The sequence below is a fragment of the Synchiropus splendidus genome, chromosome 5 (assembly GCF_027744825.2).
Source record: "Synchiropus splendidus isolate RoL2022-P1 chromosome 5, RoL_Sspl_1.0, whole genome shotgun sequence".
Classification (NCBI taxonomy): Eukaryota; Metazoa; Chordata; class Actinopteri; order Syngnathiformes; family Callionymidae; genus Synchiropus; species Synchiropus splendidus.
In genome coordinates this window covers 8,099,133-8,120,411 of record NC_071338.1, presented here as the reverse complement: position 1 = coordinate 8,120,411, position 21,279 = coordinate 8,099,133, and the positions used below count along the sequence as shown (strand labels likewise).

At 41.2% G+C, this 21,279-nt stretch overlaps 1 protein-coding gene across 1 annotated transcript in view; it reads left to right on the top strand.

Moving 5' to 3' along the window:
- The window catches only part of fto (FTO alpha-ketoglutarate dependent dioxygenase), a 101,792-nt gene that overhangs the window by 45,082 nt on the left and 35,431 nt on the right, over nt 1–21,279 (top strand). The window contains exon 8 of the mRNA XM_053865132.1: nt 18,923–19,047. Within this exon, the coding sequence (XP_053721107.1) occupies nt 18,923–19,047 (125 nt within the window). The remainder of the gene's footprint in view (nt 1–18,922; nt 19,048–21,279) is intronic.

The window sequence follows — 21,279 nt, the reverse complement described above, 5'->3', positions numbered from 1 at the left end:
TGCTTTATTGTGGCCTCCCGAAGGTTTTATTGGAGAAGCGCGTGGGCACACAGCTATTAGTTACACACATGGAGGAATCACTTTTCCGACTTGTAATTAAGTCACCTTAGTCACTGGGTGTATTTGTAGAGAACAAACCTCACAAAGACTATTTGTGCAGCGGCTGAGATGAGTGTTAAAGACAGGCTGCTCTTACTGGCGGTGTGTGTTAAGCGCTCGGAGAGCAGAATCAGCAGGGGGCACTCTTGTATCACCGAAGCAGGGAACAGCCATCCGTGGCTTTCTCTCTCTCCTACTGTCTCTTTATGTGACTTACCCACTCCTGCTGTCTCTGGGAGCTCTCTGTCTCTGTCAGTGTGGAGCGCTGAGCAGTAATCACATCTAATGCTCAGGCGGGGATAAAGACAGGAGCTGGAGGAGAACCGTGCTGCTCAGCGCTAGTCATGGGCTCTCCACCGCTCTCTCACTCTCGCACACACTCTGGCACAGGGATGGTGGGTGGTTGGGGTCCACTTTAGTAGACAGGGACTAAACTCCACCTCAAGGCCTAGAAGTGTGCGACTGGGGCCTGCATTTGGGCGAGGTCCTTTATATGTCATTGTTTGCTGAATTTTATATATATATATATATATATATATATATATATATATATATATATATATATATATATATATATATATATATATATATATATATATATATGTGTGTGTGTGTGTGTGTGTGTGTGTGTACATGTGTTTTCAAAGAATGCTTCTCATATCAACTGGGCTTTTTTAAAACGTGGTGCAATGCGACAGTAAACGTTCCAAAAAAAACAACAACACACTTTCATTTTGTTTATTTGGTGTGTAATGCCAGAAATGAATCAATAATAAAGTTCTAAAGATCACAATGTATGTAACAAAAGTACTGGAGTTTATTTGGTTTGCTAACATGCGTCAATGTAATTTATAGACAAGCAGTCCAAGATTTTCCTTTTCACACTAGATATTAAAAACCTTTTTCTACACTTATATACAGTATGTGCCATACATTTTTCATTTTCTTTTCTTTTGTTTTCTATGAGCAACTGCAACCGTTGTGCAAGCATCTGTGACGCTATTCACTTCAACTGCACTCCATCCTCCATGCTTAAAGAATGCGAAACCCAAAACTGGTTCAGTTAAAATCCAAATAGATGCATTTATATCTATTTAAGTAAAAAAAAAAATCCCAAACCTTTTTCATAATTTATGGCAGCATCACATTCATATATCAGTGTGGTGTCACCTCAGACAATATTTCTTCCCCTGAAATCATTATTGAACCAAAATAATACACTTGTGACGGCGCAGATGTAATGATTCCCCATCGCCAGCCGCAGCGTTATTGCTCTCACAAGCAATATTTACATACATGCATCGACCCTTGATATGTTGATGAAAAGCACTTTATTGATGTGACTTATAGATTTTGCAGCTCTTACTCTGCCGCAGCCGCTTTTGCGGTTTAGATTAAAATCCTCTCGACGACCTCCAGTAATTCAAATGACGTTGGGATCTCTCGTTCTTTTATTGCGTGCGGCTGTACATATCCATGCTGGCTGTAATTCAGTTGTGAGTATCCGTGACCTCCTGTGCTTTTTTATTCATCCGGATTTGCATGTTGTTTTAAATAGGCCGATTTAATATATGAGGTGATGCTTAGAAAACATAAACCAACAAACCAACAAATATGCTTCTTTATTGCCGTCATCATTCATAAATATATTGCAAGATTGAAGACCCTTCTGTATTTGCCCCCCACCCCACCCAGACCTGCGCCTCTGCTCCTGTCATGCAAATACTTATCCTTCTATTCTGATAAAATACGTAAATAAATAGATAAATAACTTGAACCAGTTTCTTACCTGTCTGCTTTCCCAGCATCGCCAACCTGGCCCTGCATGTGCTCTCTTGATCAAAACAGACAGCTCTGTGAATAATCTTTACGCAGGAGGGGGGAAGGACATTAAAGGTTCTACTCTCCCTTGTGATGGAGGGTCCACTTTGACCCGCCGGGCTCACCGGTTCCTGCTCCATCTGCAGTCTATCAGCTCCATCACACCATCGTGACAGTCCAGGCAACAGTGACAATATTCCTGCTGAATATGTTAAATACATGTGTGGCATTTCTTACAAAGCAGTGGCGAGCCCGTGAGCACATTATTCTCCTTGAGAAAGAGAGAGGATGTGCGTGCGCCATTGATGTTAATATATGCACTCGGCATGACTTTAATTGATTTAGCAGCTCTGCTCGCACAGTACAGCCTTTTCCCTAATTTGTCACTTTCCTGACTTCTGTGGCTGCTCATCTCACAGCTTCAAAAGCCACCGTGGATGCAAAGAGATTTCAATGCACCCGGTCTTTCTCTCTCTCCTTCTCGCTGGCTGTTCTTTCTTTCGCTTGTTTTCTCTTCTTCCTCCCTCGTCTGACAGCAGAACCAGGCTCGTAGATGGAAGTCTTTTCAACACATATCAAGGAAATTAATCTACTTTCAAAAATAAATGGGAGCCACTCAGTTGAATACATTTGTATACTTCAAGATGTACAAAACAGGAAGTGGTATCGGGGCCATGTCTTGCTCTTCTCCATTCAACCAGACTGTCAGCGCCTGTTTTCGAACAGTTTGGTCATATGCATTTGCATTTGCTCACTGCTTTTTCTGTTGCGCGACAACAGCTATTCAGCTGGCTGTATGCTGGGTTTACATTATATGCTGTAATTATTAATTTCCACCCCCTCCCTCCTGTTGCGACGCAGCCACAGTGCCTCTTTTCAAACCACTTTTGTAACTCCTTTGGAAATGAAATTTCTGAAACCGCTGAAGTGTGCCAGAATGACGGCAAGAAAAGTTATTTACATTTACTTTGTCGAGACTTTTTGAAGCAAATTGAAGTGTAGCTCACCGTATAGTTAAAAGCTAGTATAAAAATATTACTCTGTAATTCTTCAGTTTATTCTGATGTGGACTCGTGGTCCATCAAATACAAATATTCATTGAGAGAACTGACTCACTCCTTGTTGTTGGTGGTTGTTTTGCTGATTGTACACAGTTTGAAATGACCACAATATGTTATTGTTCAGTATATGGTAAACTAATGTTTGTCATAGGTAGCTGCGAGTAGTTTGAACTCACTTTACTTCTATATCTTGCAGGGAAACGTTTTGTGTTGATTTTATAGTGCTGTTGGACAACTTTAATTGCGATTTCAATGAGTGCTTTTTGTCAGTGAAAACTTTCAGCTCATACAAAGCAGTCAGAAGAATCAGAAGAACTTGATGTTGGATGTACAGATGCCTATTAACATTCATATTCTACTGCAGTCTCAAGGTCATCACTGTCCATTTGATTCATGTCTGCGAAATGTAGCGTGAAAAAATGTCGAAAGGACAGACAAAGTGGCAGAAATAAAAGTCGTCATTCTTCACTCTGTGCATATTCAAATTCTCTTGGACAAAATTGTCTTTGTATTGTTTATATTCAGTGGACCAGATTAAAATAATTTAAATGGCTGCTGTATAATAGCTTGATTTTTTTAAACAGAAATAGATAAAATATTAAATGGACAGCTTTCTGAAGATGTTTTCATTCACATTGGTGATTACCCCTCACCACTAACCATCAAAACTGGTGAAACAAGAAAAGGTTCACAAGCAGAAGGGCTGAGTGTGGGGCAAAGCTAACTTGGAGAAGTCTGCAGGAAAAGTGAATATTGGTCTTAGGGAAGTTCGTGCAGCAGTCACTCGTCAGTGAACTACAATTCTAAGTGTCGATTTAAGAAGCAAATCATGTTTTTGTGTCTGTAGTTCCACATACAGAGAAATCGGTTGGAGGGATACCAAGACATACAGTAGGGACACGTCAGAATCATCTTGGAAATCACTACATAAAAAATAACATTAAATTCAAAAATAACTTTCTTAGCTGACATGAGCAGAGTCAAGTGCAGCTGTGCCGTCATCTGAAGTCTCCATGGATAGCTGATTATTGATGACAGGTTTTCGACCCGTGTGTGAGGGGCAGGTGCTGTGTGGCGGTTGAAGTGCAGCACCGAGGTTTCACATCGAGAGAGAAAAGAGAGCGTGTGTGTTAGTGGAAGCAGGGCTGGGGGGGGGGGTCAATGTAAATGTTATTGCTGTGTGAGCTCATTTGATCAAAGTCCTGGAAAGGTTAAGCGAATCCAATCTGGTTTTGTATGGCAGAGTGGAGACACAGGCGCTAGGGAAGAAACCTCCAGGACGGAGAATGGATTATCATATTGGCACCGGAGTAGCGGGGGCCTCCGACGGACAGTTTGCCCCGCCTGTAATGCGTTTAGACAGCAATTGGCCTTAATAACCTTTATTGACTTCAAGGGGTCAGTGCCAAGAATCTAATTATCAAAGTGTATCAATTTCATCGGAGTTTGGAGTTGCACCGCTCCAAATAATTATTTTAAGGCCGGGCCGGGGCAATTAATCCCAAGTCCATTTATGTGATGGCTTTGTAAAACATTACAAATGTTATGGTTTCTGTTGTGCCTTCCACCGTAAATAATTCCCTTTTTTTTGTGCAGTGTGTTATTTGTCGAGCTCACCATCTGAGGAAATAAAAGGCAGCACATGTCGAAAAGCGAGAGGCCGTCGTTGAGTCATTGTTGCAGATGTTTACCGGCAGTCATTTTTCTCTCGCTGCTCTCGAGTTTTATGCCCACTTTATATGCACACATGGAACCCAGATTAATTATAAGTGTGAACTAAGCAGTAAAGTCTTTAAAGAGCATTTTTATTGCTCATTATGAAGCCATTTATTATCTCCTACATTAAATCACACTGTGTTTATTCATTATAATGTTTTGCATTTCAAGCCCTATCCAGCTCAAATGGTCTAATACATATATTATATTCCAATTATCTGTAGTGCTCATAGACATACTGTACACATTTAAATGAGTGTGAGTTCTAGCCACATTCCATGCCTTAAGACTCTTTCTCCAACAGTGTGAGCAAGGGTTTTCCATTATTACTTTAGCTATACATTAGTTAGCATTTTTGTTTTACAGCTGATGTAAAATTGGTGTGATCACTTTTTAAACATTTAATGTAATGGCTGACATAAGCATATTTTTCAGTTAGAGTTGAGATGTATTTTAGTGTTTTTTTGATATATAGTGCAGCCCTAATTCTAAAATAGGCGATTGAGATGTGGCAACTAATAACTCACGTTGATACTTTGAAGGTGATATGTTGATTTTGGCTATTTTTTCCTCCTCCATCTTTTCATCACCGAAAGGACATAAAGAACTTTCACCATCCGATAGTTTTTCTTACTTAGTTCTAAGCTAGTTCTGTTCTAAAACACATGTATTGTGAAGCTGTGCATTCAGGTGAGGAAGTGGAATCATCCTTTTCCGCCTTCGCAACTTTCTCTTTGTTCATTACATATGTTTAATTTCTGTTGCTAAGATTTTTTGAGGAAGACCAAATGCAATATGGAACAGTACTGTAATTTGAAAGTGTTACAAAAAAAACAACTTTAGTTATTTTTCACTTGCACGAATCAAGTAATAACCCTTTCAGTCAAGTAATAATGTTTGACTTGTTCATGATGCTAAAAGTATTGGCACATGAGAGTCACTCAATAAAACAACTGCATAGCAATGAGACACTGTTGCAACAATACAGAGCGGCACCCAGAGAAACCCAGGCTAGCTTGATGAGAAATACTTAAACTCATTGGTAAAACACACCACAGAGAAAATAAATATTATCCTCTTCTAAGCGCAATACAGCTCCTCTTTACCTTGAAAGAGGCGTGCGATAACACATTCTATTTTGATTCGTAACACTGTAAATTCTCTGCGATATCTTCAAATAAACACTAAAATAAACATGTTTCAGATGTTTGTGTCTCTTTTGCAAGTCCATCTTTAATCTGCTTGTCACTTGTCGTCTCCTCGGACATCTCAACAAGAGTGTTTTAATCCAAGGTATTATGCAAATATAACATTTATGGCATACTAAGCAGCTTTTCTGAATAAGTTGAACGTTGAAAAATAAGTTGAAGCAGATCCTCCGGTTCTCCAGCTTTGATTGTAGGTCTGAGTCGTGTTTTCTCTGGGGTGAGAAAGCCGGTACGTTTGATTCCCTGGACGCCGTGCATTCACCGATATTTATAATTGCTATTACTTGTTTACCAAGCAACCCCGTATTAGTGAGCAGGATGCACCCTATTTAGACAGCTGTATTAAAAAAATTACGCAAAGATTATTGTTATTATTCATTTAAAGAGGAAATGTATGCCTGATAATACATTTTACATCATGCTGCAATATATAATGAAAAGAATCAGGGAGAGCGAGGAAGGGAGAGAATGTAGCAGTGCAAAGGTATTTGCTATTCTCTTTGAAGTCCCCATTCAACAGGGTAAGCTGAATTTTCAGCGGTGCCTGATAGTGTTCTGCGTAAATGCTTAAACCCCTTTAGAGAATTTTCATGGCCAGATATGTGGCGGCTCGAAGAAAAAGGAGCGTTTATGTTACCTGGAGCCAATGCAGCCCGCAGCTTTGTACCTCAAGATGTACACTCGTCGTGAGTAGAATCCCACTGAGGTTTGTCGGCAACAGGATCTCGCCGCCACGAGGATTTATGCTTGAAAAGAAAAGTGTCGGGAACAGGTTTCACTGTGGCACCATTCAGCAAGCATCACATACACATACAGACACACCAAGAAGACACAATAAAAGGACACTGGGTAGACTCGACTTACAGCCTTGTTATGGGCAGTAGAAAATCACTTTTCAGTTGACCAGCTGGTGGTGACTAAATCCTAGCGAAAGCTTACTGAAGAAGAGCCTTTTCAGTTGGGGACACTCACCTTTAAAATGCCCCCCTCTCCATACAGTAGACAGACAACATTGTCAAACATACCTTGACAAACACCTTGAAAGGAAAGAGAATTTGGTTAGAACATTTTTGGAGCACCAACTTCAACAAATTATTGAAAGATGAAGTGTGGCTTTTTACTGCGTTTATTCATTTTTTTGATCATTAATTCACATTTTCCTTTTCCAGAGATACTTGAGATTCCAATATGATGGGCATATTTCCACCTGATACAGATGTGTATCTGTCCATGGCCCTTCACATACATATCACCTAGTCATGTGGGCCAGTACTCTATGTGTATGTCAGGGCAATATTCTGAATAAGTGCCTATTAAAGACAGTAGACAGACATCAGCAGAGACAGATATGATGAAGGCCGATAACAATGTGGACTGATATGTGAAAAATGGCCCAAAAATGTAATCTAACATCTATGATCTGAACATCTATCCTCCTCAAGTCCTCATCCACTACATCTGAATCAGAATCAGCTTCATTGCCCAGGATCCCACCAACTAGGAAACGTCTTTGGAATATCATGCAATATTAATTTCTTATTATAACCAAGAGGTCAAGTCATAACAAAGTAATGGTAGAAAGAGAAATTGACTGCACCGTTTTTCCTTTTGGTTAAAGCTGACTTGTCTAAACAGGTTCTATCGCCATTTCAATTGCAGTAGATCTGCGACAAGCGGTATTTGGATAAATCATTGAGCTAGCCGGCAAATTGTAACGTTGACAGTGTTTTTAACTGTGTCATCAGGCTTTGTGGGCGGTTTGTCTCGTCTTCTTAGAAAACAAATGAGCACTTTACAGCGCCTGATCTTCCTTATCCGCTTAGCAGCTCCCTCAATCCTTGCATTTATTTACTTCCTCACTTATTTACTCATTTATTTATTTACTCTCCCCTGTATGGATCTGGTTTGATTTCTACCCCCCCCCTTCTTCTTCAGCCATTCGTTCCCCTCATCCGAGGCCCCGATCAGCAAGATAAGCCTTCAGAGGAGGAGAGATAACATCCATTAAAGTGGTAAAGAGGAATTATGGGGCAGCCCAGATTAATCACTGCTCAGTTTAATCGCATTCAACGCGGACGGCGGGGTTAGCCGCGGGCTCTGGCTCCTTCCTGTGTCGTATCAACAGGGAGGGAGAGATGCAAGGATGGGCTGTGTGTGTTTATCTGCCGAAAAAGTGCCTTGATGTGGTGGAAAAGTATGAAATGATGAAAGAGAGATTTCAGAGGATCTCGCAGCGCAGTCCGCCCCTCTTATAACTCACGACTGCAGACATAACCACGAATCAGCGCCTGACATATTTCTTACTTCTCATATAGAGACAGACATGTATAATTATGCCGCAGCTTTGATCCAGGTGTAATTGTTTACTCTCGCAGGCAATCGCGTCAAAGTGGCTAGTGAGATAGGAACACAAGAAAACCACATGGATTTGTCATTCAAAATTACAGTCTTTGATGTGTTTGTGTGAAAGGTTAATCATATGGAATAGCAAGTAAACGAAGGCGGAAAGACAGTTTGTGATCATGGTGAATGTGATATTTCTAGGATACTTAACAGTTTCTGTTGCCTGTTTTGTCTTTATCTTTACTGTTCCAGGAACACTTGGGTCAGTGCCACAGAGTGATGCATCACAAAGACACATTTGATGCCTTTAAACTGGGATATAAATTTTGTCCTGGTAATGACAGAAATAACTGCTGGGATAGGCTCCAACACACTGCAATCCTGAACAGGACTAAGCGCTGGTTAATTGATGATGTGTGTATGCATGTATTAGTCAGTCGACTGCATTGGCAGGTGGTAAATTTTAGTTCATAAAGCTTGCACAAGCATTCATCATACATTCGATCATTCATTCATGGAATTCACCCCTGAAACACAGTCATTCAACAGGGATTGAGTCATGAAAATAACAGAAATTAAACAAGATTTTGGCTGCTACATGTTAATTCTTTAGCATGTTGAGCATGCTGAAGCATGGCAGGATTTTGTTTTCGGGTTGTGAAAACTAGCATGCTTGTCTTGGTGGTGATGGTTCTGTGAGGCTTCCGGCAATGTTGTGTGAGTGACTGTAGTAGTTTAGAAAGTAAATACTGCAGTTTGATGGTCAGACAAGGGCTGGCTTCTTTAGCTCATGATGGTGGATAACAGTGAACTTGTGTGTATCCATCACCCTTTAAAGGCCCATTTATGCTCCCTTTACAGTCGAAACTGTACCTGTCCGTTTCAAACCATGTTGCCGTCACCCATCACATACTCCCATGTGTTCTCTACGTGGGTATTGCTTTTCACCAATAGTCCAGTGTCGGACTAATAAAGGCCATCTAACAATGAAATTGAATCATTAGTCTCACCTGGTTGCTAAGGAATAAAGCAACTTGGTTCCTCAACATCACTTTGATAATCATTTACGGATTTATAGTTGGGTGTAACCTTACAGGCTTTCACCCCCATCGATGACATTCTTGGATTGACAGAACAAAGATGAATTATTCATCACACTTCTTGATAAACAATTTTCCAGTGTTCCAAGATTGCGTCAAAGTCATCAGGTTAAAGGAAGGGGTTTATTTGTCGAACTTGGCCCATCCTAATCTGTGATACATAAAATAAGCACCACCGAAATAACTGCCATCATGATAAGCTGATCCGCAATCAGCTTCTGGTCCAGTGACTTTGAAAACATCAAGTATTTAATACTGCGGCACCTCTAATTCTTCAAAACCATTAGAGCATCTATCATGTTCGGGATTTAAGTACACAAAGCCGCCTTTGAAAACAATGAGTGGAATGAATGCTTGATCCAGATGGGAAGACGGTGTAAAATTTGTTTGATTCGCATGAAGAGATATGAAATAAGACCGAGGAAAAGATGATGATGATGATTGTCTCCTTTTAATGGGTTAGAGAGGATTAAGATGAAAAAAGGAAAAGGTGCCGTTATCAAAGGTGAACGCAAGAGAGAGATAAGAGTCGAGATTTAAGTCAGAATCAGAGCGCTTGAGAGAAAACAAAGCAAGTGATTCTGTGCAGAAGTGGATATAAGTTGAGTCAGGAAGAAGAACAAGTCCTGCGAGCATTCCGGGGAATGTTGTTGTGTTTCTGTGCATTGTGCAAAACAAAACATATGCAGTGTGAAGAGAATAACCAAACAGACATCAAAACAGGTATCTGAGTTTCCTGGTAAAACACAATCTAAGAGCAAAACTGCATAGAAAAATTCCCCACTCGAACAACACAAGTCTGATTTCTACCAGCGCTCCTATTGATTGTGTTAATATTTTATGTTCCAGTGTCAGTTTTAGGGTTCAGCTGTTGCTGTTTTGAACCAGGCAATGTCCATCATAATAGTTTATTGGACTCTGAGTTCGCTGCAACAGTAAACTTGGAACCCCAGATGTTTCCTTTTTGTTTTTGTTTGAAATCTCCTGTGGGTCTTCTTTTTTTTTAAATTTCAGTAGATGTCACAGAACTTTTCCAGAACTGGCAGTCGCTTGTCAGTTTGGATCATCCAATTAGACATCACAACAACGTGGCATTTATTTCACATATATTATAATTTCATAACACAAAAATAAACACCACAATTGAAATTCAATAAGAAGTGCTTATTGGAAATGTTTCTTGAGTCAGTAAACAGTAATATCACGGGGGCAGAAGTTGATGCAAAGATCCCTAGTCTTTCCTTTCTCTCCTTCTGCCTCTCAAGGAATGGGATGTAGACTCCCTGGTATCTGCCCACTCTCTTTTCCCAGTTGGCCTCGACTCACCAGACTGCGGTACTGATGCACGTCAAATGTAAAGCTCTACTTGATGGAACTGTCCCATAGAGGTAGGGTGTGAAGCTCGGCCATCCAAGGGATGCGTGGTGATCCTAATCTTATGGTCACTACCCAGATGCTCATGTCCACAGGTGAAGCAAAGTTTTGTCTTGACTTTGTTCTTAATGCTTCCCTTAGAAATTTACTTTAAATTTTCAGGGGCAGTTCTTCACGTGGGCCACAAGGGGCTGGTGCTCCTGTGAGCTGACAGACATTGCGATCCATGTTTCAGCTATGTGAAGGGAATTAACACACCCTAACGCTGCTCTGGCGGGAGAGAGACTGTCACAGGGGTGCGCTGGAGTCAACCCTTCCTAATTGTTGCGTTTGCGTGCCAATGGAGCATTACGGTGTTCTGCTGCCGTGAACGGTGTCGTAGGAGCTGCCACTTTCGCGGACAGTGTCCTGCAGTGGACATGACGTGACACATGAACCTGAGTGAAACAAAATGTCGTAAAACCACTACTCGAAAATGAAGAAAAATCACAAATCCATTTTGCAAGTTTTATGTGCATTTCTTTATTCATGTCACTTATTCTGTAAACTCTGAAAAGAGAAGAACATTTCCATTTCAGTCAATTTTTTAAGTTTTATGCAAAATCGTATCGATTGTCTCATCAAACTGACAAGATGTTATTTTAAACAAGGGACTCACTGAAAGTGAGTGGAGAGTAATTTTACTGTGTAGTTCATTTCACTGCACGCATGTTTTGATGGTAATTTGTTCAATGGTGTGCAGTGAATGTGAAATTCAAGTTTCAGTGTTTTGAGTATAATCTTGTTCTAAACTTCAATGTAAAGCCCCCGTGACTGAACCTCGTGCCCCCCTGCAGTAAAAATTGTCTAGGGCCACCACTACTGTAAAGTGTGTTCAAGAAAAATGCATGTGAACTATTTATCAGGTTTGCGTCCTCTGAAATGTTTCATCAAACAAGACAAACAAATCAGACAAAGATCTAAGTAGCTTCACTCAGTGAGAGTGACAACAACAGTACTGTCCCTGGTGTTGTACCACACAACTTTATTTTTGAGAGACGTTTTCACGTTATTCCTGACTTTCTGTCATCATAGCCCATTATCACGAACTCGAACACAAACAGAATTCCTTTATTATTTGTTTGTTAACCCATGTCCCTTAGCTCTAACCTGCCTCAAGTGAAGCACCTGCAAACAGTCTTAAACCTGGAAGGAAAACCTTTAAAAAGCCGTTTCCCTTTGAAAGTCTTCAGTGTGAGTCAAACACTTCCACCTGATTCCACTGTGGCTCGATAGAGAGATCTGATGCATGGTGTTAAATGGGTGAGATGTAGGACAGTATAATTACCTCTCGTCCTTAAGCGGAACTGCTTTGCTCCACTGGGAGAACCAGATATAGCACTCATTAATTCCTATTTGTGTATAATGAGAGGGTCATGTTGGATGTAATAAATGAGGCTTTTATTTGGGTAAGAGCTGCAGGGAGGCACTCTCTACTGGTAAACAGTCTCATAAACACCCTTTTGCTCTTCATCAGTCTCAACGGGTGGGGAGCCATCACGCACCTGTACAGTTGCCGGCTAGTAATACACAGAGGACCTGTAAAGTAACACTCACCTCGATAGGTCTCTCTCCTTTTTCTCTCCTTCTCTCATGAAAACAATTTATTTCTGATAGACATCATGTACTTTAAAATGCCGAGACGACTGAAAATGTGTATTAAACTACATTTGTATATGCAAACTATACGTCTTTATAATCATTCCTTTTGATAAATAAAATATATTTACTCTTTAATTTACAATAAATTAATAACTCAATAAATTCAAAATAAGGAGTAATCGTGCTTTCTAAATATAAGTTGTGTAAAATGTGTCTGTTATGTAATTTATTTTAGATTTTTTTTGAAAATAGTACATTTCTATTGAATAAATGTGTGCTGCATCAAAATATTCTTTTTTTCCTGTAAGATGTTTGCTTTGTCTTTTTTTTCCATTTATATTTTTTTAATATAGTAAGATTTTACTGCACAATTCAAGTGTTTAAACTCAATGGTTTCTAGGGTCCTTGACACATGTAACACACAGCATTGAAATCTCTTTTGTCTGCAGTGCCTGTTCAATAAAGAACATTTTTGAAAATGGATCAAGAAAGATATAGTAATACATATGGAAAAACAGTCATTAATGTATTTAAATAAAATTAAGAGAACAGAAGAGAGTTTTTATGTGAATTTAAAATTAGCAATACTTCACATAAATATAAACCAGCGGTTAAAATAGTGTGTTGTAATGGTAACAACGTTATGGTTGAGGATTACAAAATGGCACTTCATACCCCATCAGTGACGTATGTGACTTGAGGACTTGACGGATGAAAAAAAAAATCATTTTCAAGCATTTCAAAGAGTCTGACAAGTATGCCGTTTTGTTATAGTGGACGTTTGGGTTTTTCCGAAAATGTACTTGGCACTTGACCCAGTCAGCAGAAAGCTTTTTACTGGCAGGAGAGCGAGCGGCTGATCGCAATCTGCTATCGAGTGAGAATCTCGACTCAGCTTTCATACAGTGAAAGAGAGAAACCTGACTTTAACTGAACAGAAGGTGCCTGAGTGTCACGCTCATCACGAGTGTCTCAGTCCGGCTCTGTCTTCATTGTCCTGAATTAGTCAGACCATCTCTCTATACATTCTCGTGATGGATGGCTTGTGCATTCCTGCCAGGGCCAGTAAAGAGTGGGCGTGCTCTCGCTCGCTGCATGCTAGGATGCTCCTTTCTTTTAAGAAGAACTATCAAGCTAACGCTCCTAAAGACCCTGACTCAGACCATGCTGGTAAACCTTTATGATATTTGTGGGCCTATTGGGACCACGACCCGACAACAGATTTCCCTTTTCTTCCAACGGCCAAAAGAGAGCTCTACAAAAGCCTGTGAGTTCTGCTTCATTTGATCCTGTGGAAAGCATATGTCGCTCCATCCCGCTCGTATTCTTGCCCAGAAGATGGACTGCTGTAGGGGCCGTAGAAAGCATCCCTGCCCTCTCGACTGTGTTACAATGCCTTCAAACAAAATCACTTGTCTGGGGTCTTCCTTCTATGGGAGTGGTCTCTTTCTCTTCAGCCTTTTGTCACTTCAAACATGTTGCTCTGATGTTTCAGACACATTTTTCTAATGTTTTACACTCCATATAATTTGCTGTGTGTGGCGAAACCCTTTTTACTGCTCGACATAATTGATGGTGGCTGCAAAGCAAGGGTCAGTCTGGCCGAATGGCTTGGGAGAGAGACACCAGTAGCGGTGCAGATATTCTGCCAACACTCCTACGAGAGTACAGAGGTCTAATCTTGAATGAGTGAGGTTGGCATTTCAGTAATTCTTGCGTACATCCAGATTTCTTTCTCATCCCACACCATTTGTTAATGCCATGCCCGAGACAGAGCCTGAGTCTTTCCCTCGGCCTCCGTGCCCGCCTCTACAGTGTCTTTAAAACCCCTGAAAGAGAAAGGCCGGCCGTCATTTGACAGCAGTGGCAGAGTGATTGAAATCCTTCACTCTCACACCACCTTCAAACACATATTGATTTGACTGCACATCTCTATTTACTTTCCACGTGTGTCAATTCCAGGCCAATCAATCACCGCGAGAGGGCAAACAGACCACGGAAAAATGTGCAAACCTGCCTCGCGCGTTTCAGAAAAGTAAATTTGGCATGGATTTATACATTCCTGGAGTCATGAATTTCCACCTGGGGAGACTGACACCACAGTGTCCTGCCACCCGCCTGATCTCTCCAACAGAGCTGCTGACCGTTGCAAGCGCTCACTTAGCAGAAGGTATCAGTTACACCCACCAAGTTTGCAGATTCCCAGCAGCCACCATAGAATCTTTATAGGAAACTGGAAGGGTTTTCGTGCAGGGTCACTTCCTTTCGTCTTTCAAACGTCTGCCTTACATACAGGTAGTCTGAAAAGTGGAGTGGTTTATTGGTTAAACCAACCAAGCTGTTGTTGGAGGGCGCAGACTTCGTTGCTTTCTGAGGAGCACCTTCACCTAACCAAAACAACCCAGCCAAAATATTCCTGTAAATCGTGATCAACTGCTGATCATTGCCCCTTCTCACTGTATTCTCATCCTGCAATAGCCTCAGTCCTTCAACTACTTTTTATTAAAACTACATTTTTTTCCGGCCTGAAAGTGGTGTGGCCGTTGACTGGGATCTCTTGGGAACTCTGGTTGCCTGAAGCCCTGTTTTCAGTCAACGAAGGCACTCATGGGGTGTTAACAATTTCTATAATGCTGGTGGTCAGCTAGTTGTATTCTTTTGCAAAGTGCAAACCTTCAGTTCGGTTTGTGCCACGTAATAGCACCTTTTTTCTCATCCTCAGCTATGCAGTGTTTATTAGAGCACATCATTATGTGATCTTCTCTCGGACACACTGTTCCTTTTCGATTGCTGTGACTGAGTGGCACATTGTTATGTGATCGAAGAATAGACAGATGCTTGTCGGTGTTAAATTGCAGTCCTTGCCAGAGGTGTTGGTAAGCTGCCCCAGGCTGCCCTCTGGCCGGGCTGTCGTCACTCCAGCAGCTCAGCAAAAACAGCACCACAGTTTCAATGTGAATGTGCAGATGCACATTTAAAGGTAGATATTTGTGTTCGACAACAGGGCATCTCATCCTGCGTGTCCTCTGTTTCACCTGAAGGTGTGGCGAGGTCGTGAGATGGACGTCTGTGGTCAGCAGAGGCAGAGGAGGGAGGCAAGGGCTGGCGACAGCTACTGCCATCACAGAGTAAATAGAATGGGAAGAGGGAACTGATTAGTGCTAACACTGGCTCAGAGATAAAGGGCTATCGTTCAGCTAAGGCTGGGGCCAGACTTGACCAGTAAACAAGCGACGGGGTGTCTAAATGGCCCGGAGATCAGCCTGGGGCCAAACCCTGAAGGACTCTCTCAACACAGAGTCGTCTGAACACAGTATGACACACAAACACACCTGGTACACAAGCAAATATCCACATGTTTGCATGGGTTGGGTGGCAGATGGGAGTTCACAGTTGGTCACCAATAACAAAGAAATAAGCACGATTTGCTGGCGTCGATGGTTAAATAAATAGTTCAATACTAAATCGGACGTTCAGGTGACATATTAAGTGCCACACACACATTGCTTTTAGAGCAATCCGTTTGTCTGTCTACCCGTCTGTGTGTCTGTCTGCCCCTCTGTCCATCACACAGATATTCCATTCCACTGAAAATTAACATTTTTTTAAACACAGTCCATGTTGTCCATCTTCAAATATAAATTCCTTCTTTTGTGGTTCCTTAACTGTTTTATGATAGAAAAAAAAAGCACATATTAATGACCGTATGTATTTACCTCCTTCACTAAATATTAATCTCTGTATTTTGTTCTCTTTGTACGCTAACAATACTAAGGTAATCCATGATAATAACATTGTTTAAGTATTTTGTTGTGTTGTAGCAGTTGGCAAATAAGCTAAAATAGTGAGAGTAAACTCTTATTTTTTAACTTGATAAGTATCTTCTTATGTTTGAAATTGCATTCATCATTGTGACACCACGAGCCCTACCTCCTTGCCCTCTGTCTTTGTTTTAGTCTTGTTTATTCAGCAATGTCACAACTGCCTCTTAGTCCTGATGCACTGAGGAGAGCCGGGTGCTTTGTTAGTCTGACGTCTACCATCTGAGATTGTGATAAACTCTTAATGTGTTCCTGGCACTTACTGGCCCTGCCACTCAGCCTGCGAGGCCTGGGTTTGATCCAAACAGAGATGTACAGTTTCCATAGGGAACATCGGCAAGCCTGCTTCCTTCTGGTCACTGTAATCTTTGGTGTCTACCCCGAGTCAGGTGTAATCAGTCACACGCTGCCACATTTTTTGACACCTGTCCTTGTGGCGTGGAGGAAGTAGGCGCGTAACTCTCTTTGAAAATCACACTCCGCTTCGTCGGAAACACACACAGAGACAATCAATCCTTGCTTCACGTGAATTGAGACAGACAGGTAGATTGTCAGAAATGGATTAGAAAAAAGGCAGTGGAGAAGAAATGAAGGCTCCTGAACATTGTGGGTTTTTTTTGAAAAGGAGTGTTGGATGACTGGGGAGGCGAATGACTGTTAATGGGGGAAAATGAATGCGCTTGACTGGTGCATATGACAGGAAGAGACTGTTCTTAACAAGGCGTCAGAGTCAGTCAGAGTTACAGATCCATCACTTTTCAGAAGCAGAGTGAAGGAGGGGGAGACATTTAAGGATATTCAAAGAGGGAGCGAGTCTGTGAAGGGTAGAGAAGACGAGGGAGACGGCGAGGGGAAACGGGGATTTGAGTGTGGCTGACAGCGCTGCATTTAATTTGGACTGCCAGATCCTTTTTCATTTGACTCCCTCTCAACCAGCTTAGAGGCTGCGGAGGACTTGGAGGCGAAGGTTTGCCAGGATGTCTCAGATTAGCGCTGATGTGCCACGTCACACTTTAAGCCTGCCTGTAATTCATGTTCAACAGGGGGATACTCACACATTACACTCCGCTGTGCAGGACGTGATTAATTGACTCACACTCTAATATTGGGTGTAATTTGCCCGTCCTCTGATGTGAAACTGACTTTATACTCCACTAACTGTATGATGCTGTCCCAGGGATGTTCTCATGGAGTCTTGGCTCCGACTGAAGGATAAAAACAGAGCTGCTCGCTCGAGTTTCCCTCCCGCTTGATTTCATCTTGTTTGAATATTTATGAAGAAAATTAAGCCTTAAATGTTTACAAGAATATTTCAATGGGATTCGCAGCAATTATTCATCGCCGGCTGCAAAATGCATTAAAAGCATGCGATCCTTGAAATGTGTTTAGTTATGATATTGGCTTGATGTCTGATGATGACGTCTGCAGAACAATAGACAACTTGACGTTTACCAATAGACCCATAACATTATGACCGACAAGGTCAACTCCTTATCACGATGAACATTTTGCTCTTCAAGAGCAACCAATCTCCAAATCCAACTTTCCTGACTCATGTATATGGTTACTAATGTTGAGGTCCTCCTCTCCATGATGCAGTAAGTTGCTCATCATTTTAAAGTTACTGCTGGATATAGTTCTCTTGAAAACAGAGATCATGAGAGTGAAGCACAATGTGACGTCCCTGTCAGTGATCGTGAGCAGTGGCGGCCTCAAGGCGTCCTCCTGACCAATCACAGCAAAGTGGGCGTGGTTTGAGAGAACAAGGTTTTAGCTCCCTCGAAACAAAGCATTTTTGATGGGCGGGGTTTATGCACATTTTCTCATGTAAATATTTAAATAAAAAGTGTTTTGTGCAGACACATCATGATGTGTTCAATAGGCATCCAATATCATTGTAAAATCCACTCAAATCGCGACATGAGTTCCTCACAAAACATGTAGAAAGCAGAAAACCAAGGCTCATAATGTTTGTAAACAGATGTTTTCATCTAACCAAAATAAAGTAACTGTCTGTGCTGATCGGAAGTTTTCACATCACGACATTATACATCTGAATATACTGAATGGTATTCACGATGCCATGTTCTTGTATTCATAGCCGAAATGTAGGCCATTTACACATGAAAATGTACACATGAAAGTTGGTGATGGAAAGTTTTTTTTTTACTCTTAAACAACACAGCACAGTCACCACAATGATCGAGTCAGGACTGACGTCATGGTATGTCAGAACACAAACTCTGCGATCCTCTGCGAGTTGCCAAAAAACACCATCAAACCAAAAGTCTACTTTTGGTATAACAGCTCACTCCTGCCAAAAGAGAATGCACACGCAACAAAGACTGACACATCTTCACCATTGGTGACCTCTGAGGGTCAAGGAGGAGAGGTGTGTCCAAGTCGCCAGTCCAAGTCTGTGCTGAATCCAGGAACGGGGTGACGGACGCAATGATATGGAAGCGCAAATTAGGACCTTATGCCCTCTTGCATGCGCCTTGCTTATGTTAAAGAAGCGTCAAATGCTCCAACCTCTCGTGTCTCTAATAGTTGCAGTCACATTTGGATTCACACACCAAACTCTAATGTCGACTATCAACTTATCCAGCTTTACAAATTTTGATTTATTTAAGGATTTATTTATTAAATGATTGATTTATTAAGTGTTTTAGGTCTCTACAGAATGACAATTTCAAATGAATTCTCCAAGTGTTCAACTTGAAAATGTCCTGTTTCAGACGATGCTGTTCCTGGCGACTGTGGAGGAAGAAGGCCAAGCAGAGGAGGGCAGGAGGGAGATGGCAGAGATCCTTCTGGCAGCCCTGACTGAGAGACAACAGCAGAGACAGACATGGAGAGACAGGTTAGCAATGTTCTGCCATTGCCTTGTTTACCTACATTAAAACAAAATGACTATGATGATATCGGAACACATATTTTTTTGCCTGTACTTACGTCGGCACCATAAACATGAAGGCACCTTTGTGAAATCCAGTGCGTCATGATTGTTGAGTAGAGGAGTGAGTCGTAGAAACTCTTCACACGCTTGTGGACTGATGTTTGGTCCAGTCCTTGGCCTTGGCAGCTATCAAAGCTTTACCAACGACATGTGTCTGGGATAAGTCCATTCACTTCCTTCCTTTCAGATAAGGACTGCAAGCGAATGGATTAGAACACTGGCCATTCATTTAGACACAGCAGGGCCACACACAAACACACACTCACACATCTGTGTTATTTTAGCTGTTCTTTCTCTCAACCACTCAGCCGTCAGCACTGGCGAAGGCACACAAACACTGGCATGCGTGTGTAAACCATGCCTCCATTCTTTGCTTATTGTCTTTCTGAACAGATTTGACCACAGTGTCTTGCAGAAAAACACAAATACACACACACTTACCGTTTGGCACTGACTTGTTTGCTGAGATTGAGTTAAGCTTAATAGTCTGTTAAACATTTTGGCCTTTGGCCTTTTTGGATTTAAAATATGAACCAAGGCAGAAAAAGGTCAATTACTTTTACCAGAAAACACCGAAATTCTGTTGAAGAAAGCTTTCTGTTGAAGAGAGTATTGCCAGATGCATATTTCACCCCCTGGTCAGAGTTGGCGTGAATAGGAAAAGAGAAATAGAAGTAACTGTGACTTGCTGAAAGGGGATTGAAAACATGCCATTGGTGAAGTTGCATTGCTGTTATTTGTCTGTGACTTTTGCAAGTGTCTTGTTGGAACGCTGTGTAAAATCGAAGATCAACGTCTGGCGTTTTTTCTCCTTTACTACCATCTGTATTGGGTTGTCCCCTCCAGTTGACCCCGAGCTTTGTCCCGTCCATATGAGTCTTGTAAACATGCTGTTTCGACACACCTTGCTCTGCTGCATTGACGCCTACCGCCTCTCATCTCTGAAGTTGTTAGGAAGCTCTGATAGCACATTCCATCGTCAGGTGCTGAAAGCTAGAAACCATTTCGCCCCACCCACCCGAAGCCAAACATCATCATCACTGACCCCCCTACACATTTTTCTTTTCCCGCCCTGCCACCCACAATGCATTGTTGCTAACTTATAGTCGCGTCTTACTCTTGACTTAGCAGGGCTGACCTCAGATCTTGACGTGCAGTATCACACCGGGACAGGAAATGCTTCGTCCTTGTCAGCGGGGCAGACAGACGTTTTCTCTATCTGCAGTGAAAGACTGATTAGATTAGTTTTCAAGGAGGGCAAGCATCCCCCACAATGTGTTTGAACTCCAGCTGCTGCTGATATCTCCTCTTTGCCTTTACCCACATTAAATATCTCTCATGGAGACCCGCTGCCCCCCACTCTCAAGAAGCCAGAGGTCACCCTTTCAAGTGGCTGTCAACAGATAGCATTTACACAAAACAAAACACATGGCCATGCTGCAATGTTAAGTGAGACCCACCGGTGCTCAACAGAGGAATTTTACGCCGTCAATTTCCTCATGAAATACATGTCCAATAAAAAAATGTATTCACTTCACCTTTTACTCGATATATTTATTGTTTAGTCAGTGCCATTGTAGTGATCAAAACTTTCAGTATTAGAGGCGGGAGACAGTCGCCAGGACACACCACACAAATTTTTATCTGCACTTTCTGGGACTGTTGGGCGAAAACCAGAGTGCCGCACAGGCACAGGAGGACATATAAAGACAGAAAGAAAAAGAAAATCTAAAAGTCTAAAATAAATAAAAATAAATAAAAGCAAACACCACAGGGGAGGGGTGAATAAAAATATTTTGCTGCCAAAATAAAATCGCTGACTTTTGTTTCTTAAACACAAAAGAATATAGAATATGATGTCTTTGGGAAAAGACAAGGTGAAGCTAAATAACACGACTCTATAAATGTATGAAACAAGTTTTGATGAATAATAAAGAGTAAAATACAACAATAATACTAATATAAAAAAAAAAATATATATATATATATATATATATATATATATATATATATATATATATATATATATATATATATATATATTGTTTTTCTATCTAAATGAAGACATGGTAAACAGAACTTTTTACTAGTTTAATATTATTGTGTATGTAGTTTTTGTACAGTTCTTCAGCTGTG